We start from the raw sequence: 11179 nt of genomic DNA on the forward strand, positions 1-11179 counted from the left end.
TCTGCAATAATTCTAGTAAACACTTATAACTAGAAATGTCAGTGCATGTCACAATTGAGACAGTCACAAGACAACATGGGGAAACCTGCTGCATCCTACTTGTTCTACAACTATTTTGTAGATAGAGGGCTTTAAATTTCTGTCAGTGCAATACTTCATGAGCACTATATTTATATAAAGCAAATAAGTCCTCATGAATCACTGTTTCAATATGACAAATGGTCAAGTACGTGATTGCATCTTGCTATCACACTGATGATATGAAAGAAGTATTTGAGTAATTATTTGTTCAGATTGAAAAAAAATAAACAGCAGATTCCAAGAAAGATTTATTTCCACTTGTCCTTACAAGTTAAAGGCAATATGCTTTTCATTAAAAAAAAAAAAAACAGTATTGTGCACTATTTAGAAAACGGTAACATCTTTCTTGTCAAAGAAAATAGATCCAACTATCCTGTCTACCATTCAAGGATAGGTGGGTTTGTTTACTTTCTTTTTTTTCCTTTCTTTTCTTTTCTTTTTTTTTTTTTTTTAAGAGTAATCCTCAGAATGTGTCAGTAGAAGACGCATATACGTCAGGATAAAGATTACCAGCAGATGGGTATATGTTCCTGTATAATTACACGTAGGTTAACACACAGAGGAATTCATTCACCAACTAGTGCTCCATGGGCTCCTCTGCCTTTTCCGCAGGTTCATCAGCAGGTGGAGCAGGCTTAAAGAGAAGAAAAAAACATATTTTACAAAGGTAGAAAACAATATCTAGCAATCAGCCTTATACCGGATTGAGCATCACAAGTGGTAAACACAGCTCACATAAGCAAATAGCTTACAAGCAGTATTATATAAGTCATGCATGGAGAAGGACAGAGCTCGCAATTAGAATGACTGAGGGGGAATCTTGGGACAGGCATCAGAAACACACACAGCCAGTTCTGTTGCAAGAAAATGAAAAAAATAAACCCAGATATGGAAAAATGATGAAGACATTGGAAAGGCCGCCTGCCAATTCACTGTAAACTGATTTAATAAGAAGCTTAGTCTCCAGCTTCAGTCTTTAGACCAAGATTTTATGTTGCTCCTGTTTTCATGTAGTAATGTCAAATTTTAATACTGCATACCTAAAACTCTACTAGACTACAAGAGAATGTCATAAACATAAATGTGATCAGTCATACATCACAAAATGTTGCCTTTCAAAGCCTATTTATTTGTACATAAAACACAAACCTTTCTTTGTGGTCTCTCCTCAAGACCTTCTAGGAATGGTGCTACGTCATCATCATCATAGATAGTAAACTCCATGTCTTTGCCCACAATTCCAATGGAAACATTCTGTCGAGGAAAATTTTCAAAGAAATGAGACACATTCTTCTGCAAATAACTTAATGGCTTTACAGTTTTCACTTGTGAAACAGGTTCAAGTTTCTTCCTCTGATAAAGGGATTCACTTTGCTATTTGTGTCTACTTAAGGAAGAGAGGTAGGCTGTATGAGAAAAGGAAAGGGATGGAGGGCGGGACGGAGATTTATTCCCTACAAAAGCTATCATGCTTCAAAATCTTACCAGTAAAACCACTATTCAAGGATTTCAATTTCTGTCTATTTTTTCTTTTAAATATCAAATACCTGACTTTTCAAAAATTACTGATTTTCATCTTTTTTCCCCATTTTCCTTATTGTAAAAGTTGTAACAAAACAAGATGGGCTAAGAATAAAAAATCTTAAACACAGATAAGGACACATCAGCCACAACTAACACTAGCTTTTGGCAAGAAATCTGCTTAGAAGTTTCTTGTTCAAGAGTTGCTCAATTCATATTTCCTGCCAGAGGTTTCTGCAACTTTTGCAGAAAACTTTTTTTTTGGTACTGGATGCTCAATCAACTGTTTGCATAGCTGTGCTCTGACTGAAGGGCAAACTCCCCCCTTCCCTTCCAAGTCCTTTCCAATTGCTGATTCTGCTTACAAAGCAAAGTGATGATCTAGTTGCATTCAATGCACCTTAAACACTGATCAAAGCTTAAAGTAGAATATTTTATGCAAGCAACCAGGCAAATGATGCCTTATTTAGAAAAAGTATCATTTTGTTATGGTAAAGAAAAAAAATCACAGATCTTTAAGCTGTAGGTAAATGGGTAACATATGAAATGGAGATGACACTATCTACCAGTATTTGGCTTCCAAATTTCAATGCCAGACATACTTTATATTAATTCTGTCAGGGTAATTTGTAACAACAATGGCAGTAGAATTTCTTCTTAAAATAAATAAATAAATAAATAAATATAGTATTTACTTTGGTGGTCAGATCTTGCTCAGCAGGAAGAGTCTCTCTCAGAGCGCGCAGTCCATGTTTAACTAGCTCATTTAGATTACCTAAAAATTAAATGCAATTAGAAAGACATTTATGAAATATACAGTATTACCTCTAGAGACTCATTTGCCCTTCCTCCCATTCCCAGTTGGCTATTTTGATTTCTGAAATTCCACTCCTTGTGTATTTCTGGTACTGAATATAGAGTTGGTTATCAAAATACACTTGAGAAATGAGCCCTTCCTTACATTTGAGGCAAAATGCATGTTTCTGGCACCTGCATTGTCTCCAGTACAGTGATACTCAAGCTCTTTTTCCCCAACCAGATACACAGTAGCCTCCACGTAACTATTCCATACAAAAAATAAATTTGCAATTTTAAATTCACAACCTAAATACTCACCCTGAAATATTATCCCTTCTTTGAAATGGAAAGAATTGTTCTTTCCCCCAAGTTAAACAGAATGGAGACCTTTTACTTTTTTCTCAGCTTCTGAATTGAAATTTCTCTTTCATTAGATCTAACAAATATCCAGATATTAGAAGTGAAGATTTGTAATGTTTTCTTTACAATTTTTGTCTTCATGCAGATTTATATTTATGCTAAACTTGGTTTCCAAAATTTATCTTCCTATCTTACTAAATGCAAAAGAATAGAGCAGTAGCATAAAAAAACCCACGCAGCTGAAGACGACCATTAGATAGACAGAGTTTCATTACTCACAGTCAGCAAATTCAGTCATGTGCCTCTCCAAGTAAGTTCGAGCTGACTGTGAACGAGCACCAATAGACATTGCTTTACAGTCAAAGTAGTTTGCAGAAGGACAAGTCTGGAAGATGTGAGGACCCATATCCTGCCAGAAGGAAAAGGAAAAACCACACAGCATTTTCTAAAACAAAGTTTTGTGTCATGATACATCACATAGCTTCTGTATAAGCAGACATACATTTTATATTGTTTATCACATCATTGTTCTTATCAATTTCTTCAAGTCTTCAACAAATGTTCTATAAACAAACAAATGTAACATTCTACAAAAATCCTCCTTTACACTTTCTTCTTTAAAATATAGTTTTTATGCAGGCAGGATAGCAGGCACCAAAAATCGTTCTTTCTCTGTTCCATAAGCTATACTGTGCATACATATCTTCCTACCTCACAGCTTGCAGTAAAATATTTCACACACATTCTGTCTGATCTGCACAAGCGTAAAAACCTGCTGTAGATTTAAGCATGCCATGCAAGATTTCAGGCAAGCTGCCCATTTCCCTCAACCTTCTTCATGTGAAATATCTTCAAGGCAGAGATTCTCTTTATGTGTGTACTATATTAAGCAAACTGTTCTTGCTAAACAAGAGAGTGTCCAGTGAGGCTTTTCACATCCATTTGTCTTTATTATTAACAATTATTTAAAATAATAGTTTGTAAAGATTCATGATCACTAGTAAAATAATTACTGTTATCAAAGACTTACTTCAGCATATAACCACCAACATTTTGATCGCTGAAAATGTGAACAAGTCTAATTTTTGTAGTTTCTCACAGAAACACAAAATGACATTAAAACAAAGATCACTGGAACTCCATTTTAGAAAATCCATCTCTTTCATAGCGTTTCAGTGTAGCAATCAGCCCCCCCCCAAACACTTCTGAAACTCATGCCCTGCTACAGAATCTCATTTTTCACCTTAAAATAATTAGTTTTTCATTTTTCTGAATGTATACCTTACAAGTGTAAGTAGGATTAGCCACCAATGAACACTTATAAAAGTTATGTTTTAGGGTAAGATAGTGAAAATGATTCCTTAATCACAGAATCCTTCTATCTGTCCCTCTTAACATTTGTGTGTATAAAATTGGATTAACCACATTTTCTTTTAGATCAACAGCAACCTGCACACTGTACTTACATCATAACCTGCAATGAGCAGACCTACACCATATGGTCTTCTGCCATAACGCTGCGTTGGTATCTGGGTTTCTTAAGCAAGCTAAGGAAACATTCTCAAGAAAACATGTTAATTACCTAAAACATTTTCCTAAGCCAAGCAGAGATGCACCAAAATTGTCATACAGCTTTTGTAAAGCCTTTCCTATTATTGAGGAATTTGTTCAAAGAAATAGATCACAGGCCTTATTTGGAATACCAACACCAGCTTGTTTTCACCCAAAGAATATTAAGCAATTAATTTCCTGAAAGAAATGTGGTGCATTCAACCAAGTAACACAAACAGTTCACTTAATGCTGCACAGACTCATTTAATTTCTTTTCCCTTTGAATTTTTTGCAGGCACCTGATAACAGAATACAAGGGCACCACTGTGTTCCATGCGGGGACAACAAAAGTTGCCAGAGAAAAAAACCTGATTGAGCAGCTGCAGTCCAGTAACTGATCATGTTCTGAATGGTGCAGTCATCTTTTCTTTCCCCACCTCCAAAGGCAGTGCTATGTAACAGAAAAAGTAGTGCTATGTAAAATGTTGCATAGCACTTTATTTTCTACCAATTCATGTGTTATGGAGTATACTCTAAAAGGACGAGAAAGGAACATGAATAAAGAAAAACTAACTTTCATATTACATTGAAAAAGTTAATTCATTTTAAGTTGTGATATATAAGAAGCATTTTAAGAACAAGTATAAACAAGTGTAAAAAACAGTAAAAGTTTAACAAGTGCAAAGCAAGCAAACAAACAAAAGGATACTGCTTCCAATTAGCGACACTAAACGAGAAACTGGAAGGGGTCTATCAAACACAAATCTGGAATCCAGGCACTCCTGACGCATGAAATTGCTGGGTGAGGGAGGTCACAGAAAGGAGGATGGGGAAAAAAAAAAAAAAAAAAAAATCAAGTCAATGCACAGTGAAAGTTGCAATGAGGTTTTTTTTCAGTATTTGTCTGTTAAGGTAAATATATTATTGTTTCAGCTCTGCTTGTTGAGAAAAAGGGCCAAAGGCACTACATAATTTCATTTTATCATGACATACAATTGTTATTTATAAAATCGACCACAAGCTTGAAAGAGTATTATATTATTTCAGCAATACAAATGAAGGGAAGGTAGAAGTTCATGCAGGCTACAGAAGAGTCATCTGGAAAAAAAATCACATTTAAGTGGCAACACTTCTTTGCTACAGTACAGCAATTAAATTGTATTTTACAGATTCTTCCTATGCCTTCTCTGTCCTTTCCTATAAAACTGAGGAACCCTCCTCCTTCAGTGTGCATTTACCTCATCCCCTGAGACTGTGTAGCCAGCAGATAAAAGGTAAACCCCTCTGAAGCTTATGTATACAACAGTGGATGTTTTTAATAACTGTCTTAAATGTACAGAGAATAATCTACTAGAGGGAAATAAGTGATGCACTTTCTTAGGCTGCTTGGAAACCCCACAACACTGGGCAAAACAGACAGAGGACTCTCTTACTAGTAACAAAACCAAAGACCAAAATTTTGGGCCAAACAAATGAAATTCCTGCCAATGACTTAAAAAAAAAAAAAAAAAAAAAAAAAAGCCAGAATTTCATACTGAGGTCTTTAGCATAGTACAAGAGAGCAGTAACTCAAGACTAATCCTTAGCTAAACATAAAATTTCATTTGCAATAGTCTACAAATGGACTTTCACTTCATTATTATTGCAGAACTCTGTATGTCAACCACTAAAATACTCACCACAAGAGTCTTGCATCAGCAGTAAGTCCAGCAATTGAGATACCAATATGGTTGTCAACGTACAGGATTTTTTTCTGATGAGCTGCCAGCTCAGACTGTGCTCTCTATGCATGAAAAGAAAAAGCTATGTGGCAGACTGACAGTCTGCCAGTCACTGTGAAGAAATCCGCTAATGTTTATGGCAAGAACTGAATGTGATTGTGAAACAGTAATAATAATAAAAGCTATAAACTTGTAACAGAAAACAAAAAAAATCTAATCCTACTTCAATAGGAGACTGTTAGAAAGAAAGAAAGAAAAAAGAAAGAAAAAGAGAATGGACACTCACTTTAAAAGCCAAGTTTTGTGAGAGAAAAGAAATAGTTTTACTACTTTAAAACTAAAGAAAAGATCAGAGGACCAATTAGCTTCTAAAGGGAAAATCTTTCACTGATTTCCTTCACTTCATCAATTTGTGAAGACCTGCTTAGCATAGGTACTGAAAATATTCATAGTTCTACACTCATGTTCAAGCATAAGGAAACTGGGATTACATATTCCATTATATACAGCATAAAAGTTCAGACTGGACAAAACTAATTTACCAAGCTAAAAGTACTCTGCTAACATTGCTGTCCCCAGAACACAGTTTTAAAGTTACCTTTAGAGCAACCAGAACGGCGTGCGTTTTTGATTTCAGCCCCACGGTGGCTGAGCCTTGTTTCACAGCTTCCATGGCATATTCTATTTGATGAATTCGCCCCTACAGAATAAAATCAATCAACTGTCAGTATAAAATGTAACCTTTTATATCAATTTTCAATAGCTTTTGATTTACAGACCTTTGAATCCCCTGCCAAACAGATACACAGACTACATAACACAATTTAAACCTACAAGCCATAGACCTCTTTGATTACCTTTTGCAAACTTCTCACATTAACCCACGTAACTTTGGCTGTCTCTAAGCCACTCACTACTGCATACAAACAAAGGTAGGAAAACTAAAAAGAAAGGTGAATCCAAGCATTATCAGAACTGTGAGACTTTGTCATCGTCTTCAGTGGAACCAGTGTCTAACCCAACGCGATTCAAAAATGGAACTTCTGGCTGGACTCTAACTTTTATTCTAGTTTCCTAAAGAAATGAGTCTTATGCAATTGCGGTGTCTCACCATCTATTCCCTAATAACTTCTGAACCCATTAGTCAGCTGCAGTAAAATCTGAAAGAGGAGTAGAGGTCTCACAGACAATTAAGATCCCACAAGTTCTATAAAAGTCAGCATCTTTGCAGGAAAAAGACATCCTTTTAATGCTGCCACTGAGGGCAAAACAGCTAATTTGCTACACTCTAGCTGGCCAGCTTATGCCAAACATACCCTTATTCCATTTTATCCACTAAGATAGTAACAGAATTTCAATATCCAATATTTCCTCTCCAAGAGCAGTATAGAATCACTATGACCTGTCCAACATGTATTTATCGACTTTCATGAATGACTTACAAGGCTGCAAAAAAATATGAAGCCCTTTCCAGCCTTTATTCTTGCATCTCCTTTTCCTTAAAACATATTGGAAAACAACCACCAGTAAAATATAATTATTCTTTGCTCCTGTATCAACAAAACCAACAGAATTATTAGGGCATCATATAACTGCCTCTGCAGCCCAGCCATACTGCATCTACAGGAAGGTATGGAGAAGCAATTGTAACACAGTAACGATTTTGAATGTCTTTTACAAAAAGTCATTAGTACTTTTCATATTTTCAAGGCCATTTCTGAAAAAGTTTAGAAATTAAATGCTATTGATGACTTTTTAATACCTACTAAAAGTCTCAGTAGAATGTTATAGTTTTTAGAATAATTATTATAGGAGATTGCTAAGAAATTCAAAATACAGCATTCACCAGAGAAACACAATCATTTAAAAGAATGAGATGTGGATGCAGGGCTGCATTCCTGGATACTGAGTTCTGCCTTTTAATTTTTCAGATATTAAACAGACATTAGTAATACAGCTTTAATATAATTTATTTTAATTCTGTAACAAATATCTGATATCTAGAAATTTCAAAATCAAACTTTAAAACTGAAGAAGACTAGAAAAGATAACGCCCATCATGTTTGTGCTTCTCTGGCAAGCTCCATATCCATGCCACTGATTTTTATAAAGAACAATGTGTATGACTAGAATTAGAAGGAACAAATTTAAGGTTCCTTCTGCATCCATTAAAGAACTTAAAAAGCAGCAAAATTTATAAGACACAGCCATAGCAATGGAGTACAACCAACTGGAACACACTTCTGCTACACAAAGAAATGTCTTAACAGCATGACAGAAATTAACAGCATGAAATATTTATTTAAGGACTGCAGAAACAAAACTTAAGAATTTTTTAGACATCTCAGCTTGCATGCCATGTGAGAGATGTGGGAATGCCTGGGGAGAAACAGAAGCTGCCTGGCTTCCCCTTTTACAGTCTCAGACTGTCACCAACTTCACCTAATCCTTTAAAAAAGTATTTCGTATCTCTGCCTATATGGAATGGCCTGTGATCACATACAGATTTATTTATGCAACACTTACGGCTCATTATTACAAAATAAGCTTGAAAAGAACCAAAAGTAAGGAGTAAAAACAGTAATACAGACTGCCCTAAGGAATATCCCAGTTATATATTGAACATGTTGATCATACATATATTTTTTAATAAAATGTACACAATTTAATTTATATTCATTTCAACTTGCAACATTCACTTAAGTGTAAAGATTTCTCAGTAAACATCTGCACTGAACTATTTCAAATGGACATCTCATTAACTGAAGTTGCTGCATCATCAGCATCTTAAACATTAAAATGCAAATCTTCAAAGTTTTCATCATCCTTTTGAGATAAAAGGGTATATTTCTCAAAGCAGCTCAAAGTTGTCTACAGCTATCATGCTAATGACTAAAGAACATTCAGATATTCAAGGTGGTCTTAACACACAATGGAAAGTATGAAACATGCTTTATTTCGATGTATATCGAAAATGTATTTTTCAAACAATAGTATTATATGATGAAGACTTTCAATACTAATACAGAAACACAAACTAATGATATATCATCATATTAATATAAAGTTAATATATTTACATTTACTTTCTTTTCAGTTTTCCTAAATCTAGAAATGAGGAAATTTTCAAAACATATTGATCTTCCACAAGTGTCCTATCTTAAGAGTACAGTATCAAAAAAGAGACAATATTAATCACCTAAACTGATCAAAATCCTTGCTTTCAAATTTTTATAATATTTATTCTGAACTCAAAACAACCTTACCAAGTTTCAGAAGAACACACAACGTGAAAGTGATTCACAGGCGATAAATTCCCAATTCCAGCACAAATCTCAAAATAATCTCAAGCACAGAGATGCTGTGAAGGCCCCATAACATTCCACAACATGGAAAGCTAGAGATACACAGCTGCTATGACTACATCATTGAAGCATAATATCTGCTGCATTACAAAATGATATAGCATTTAACCCTTTGCACATTCTAGCTCTCAGTGTTAAATCCTATATATAAAACTTATAAATGTAACAGGAATGTTTGTGAAGAGATCAGTTTATAAAATTAACATTTGTGAATTCATACTACAAAAATCCGTATTTCAGACTCCATGCTTCAGATTACCCTGTGGGTACAGGTACTGTCATTCAACTGAAGGCTTGCAAAGCAATAGAAATTACTGGCCTAAAATGACAAACAGTTCCTATTTTGACTTGAAGTAAACATGCTCTCCTTTAAGCACTAAGTAATGAATTAGATACTACTCTCATTTTATAGACCTATAATAACAAATTGGTAAGCAATATATCAAAAAACATAAAACTGAGTTTGAATCTCCCAAATCTTAGGGTACTGCTAAATCATTCCCTCTTTTGTAGGCTAAGCAGTGTTAGAAAGGAGCTGTTTAGTCTACAATTGGGAATAACTTTCCTGTAACTGATTTTCATTAAAGGCTTTACCATATTTAAGTTATTTTGTTGTGAACAAAACTTGTATCTAATACTTAGCATGTGTACCCACATGCGTGTTACAAGAACATTCAGAAAACAGGTCCCTAAATACTGTGAAAAGCAAAAACTGCAGTGTAACAGGACTCACATGTATGTACCAGAAGTAAGAGTTTCATAGGCCCGCAGCCAAGTTATCTAAGTTTTATTCAGGTCCTTGTGCTTAAGGCTTTCTAGTAACCTAGAGTGTAGAAAACACGGAAAAAAGGGGGCGGGGGGGACTGGACTAAGTTTTAAACATCTGAACGCAATCTACGCTAAGATACCACTGCTGGGGGGAAAAAAAAGAAGAAGAAAAGATGAAACGAGAGAAAAACAAGAAGCATACAAAACAGGTCAGCGAGCTTGGAAACGGATTTACCTGGGGGCTCCAAACCGTGACGTCGTTGTCGTACTGGTTGCGGAACTAGAAGGAACAAAACAGCCCCCTGAGTAATGGCGAAGGCGCAGGCAGGCACCGCGCTCCCGAGCTAAATGCCGCCCGTTCTCTGTATGGAGCCTTTCCGGTGAAGCACCTGCTCCCGCGCCGCCGCGACCCCCCGGCCGGGGCGGCTCCAGCTCACGGCAGAGGTAGGAGCACACGGCTGGCTAACGGCCCCCCGCCCCCGGGGGCTGTGGGCCTCGAGGCCGGCCCGGCTGGCCCGGGAAGTGCTTACTCACGGCCCGCCCCCGCCGCGCGCCCCGCTCCGCTCCGCGCCCCGGCTGCCGGGCCGAAGACGGGCGGCGGAGGCGATACCGGCCCCCCCCCCACCCCGGCGCGGCGCGGCGCGGCCCGTCGCCTCTCACCCACCATCTTTCCTCGCCGACCCCCGTGCGAGCTCCCGGCCGCCTAGCTGCGGGACTCTGGCAGCGACGCGTCTGGGCTGGGCGCGCTAAGGCCTCGCTAGTCGCCCCTCGAATCGTCGATCGAGCAGCGCGGCGTGCGCGAGACGCATGCGCGGCCTATCACCGCCCCTCCCGGCGGCGCATGCGCGGGGAGGGCAGCTTGCGGCGCGCGCAGTGGTGCTTCCCAGGGGAAGCAGGGGCGTGCAACTTCATCCGCTTTGAAAAAGCCCCAGCAGTTTTTAAAACCCTGAAGATAAAGGCAGTGAAATAAAATACTACAAAGTTGTAATATATATTCTGTGAATTGCCTTGTTT

General features: G+C 37.3%; 1 protein-coding gene across 1 annotated transcript; it reads right to left on the bottom strand.

The window, feature by feature from the left end:
- Window positions 1-316: 316 nt before the first annotated feature.
- Window positions 317-10987, bottom strand: PSMA1 (proteasome 20S subunit alpha 1). Its single transcript, XM_026104488.2, has 10 exons — window positions 10830-10987; window positions 10401-10445; window positions 6631-6732; window positions 5991-6094; window positions 5021-5109; window positions 4227-4297; window positions 3040-3169; window positions 2298-2377; window positions 1231-1335; window positions 317-715 (listed from the first exon to the last, which is right to left on the bottom strand). The coding sequence occupies exons 1-10, from the start codon at window positions 10830-10832 to the stop codon at window positions 659-661; spliced, it is 786 nt and encodes a 261-aa protein (XP_025960273.1). The 5' UTR covers window positions 10833-10987; the 3' UTR covers window positions 317-658.
- Window positions 10988-11179: the final 192 nt, after the last annotated feature.

Source organism: Dromaius novaehollandiae, chromosome 5 (genome assembly GCF_036370855.1).
Source record: "Dromaius novaehollandiae isolate bDroNov1 chromosome 5, bDroNov1.hap1, whole genome shotgun sequence".
Classification (NCBI taxonomy): domain Eukaryota; kingdom Metazoa; phylum Chordata; class Aves; order Casuariiformes; family Dromaiidae; genus Dromaius; species Dromaius novaehollandiae.

What these genes read in the sequence shown, in the direction of transcription:
- PSMA1 (XM_026104488.2), bottom strand. An exon ending in AGCAAGATCTGACCACCAAA is followed by an intron (nt 1,336 to 2,297) that starts GTAAATACTATA and finishes TTTCCTCGACAG; the next exon opens with AATGTTTCCATTGGAATTGT. An exon ending in AGGAGAGACCACAAAGAAAG is followed by an intron (nt 716 to 1,230) that starts GTTTGTGTTTTA and finishes CTTCTCTTTAAG; the next exon opens with CCTGCTCCACCTGCTGATGA.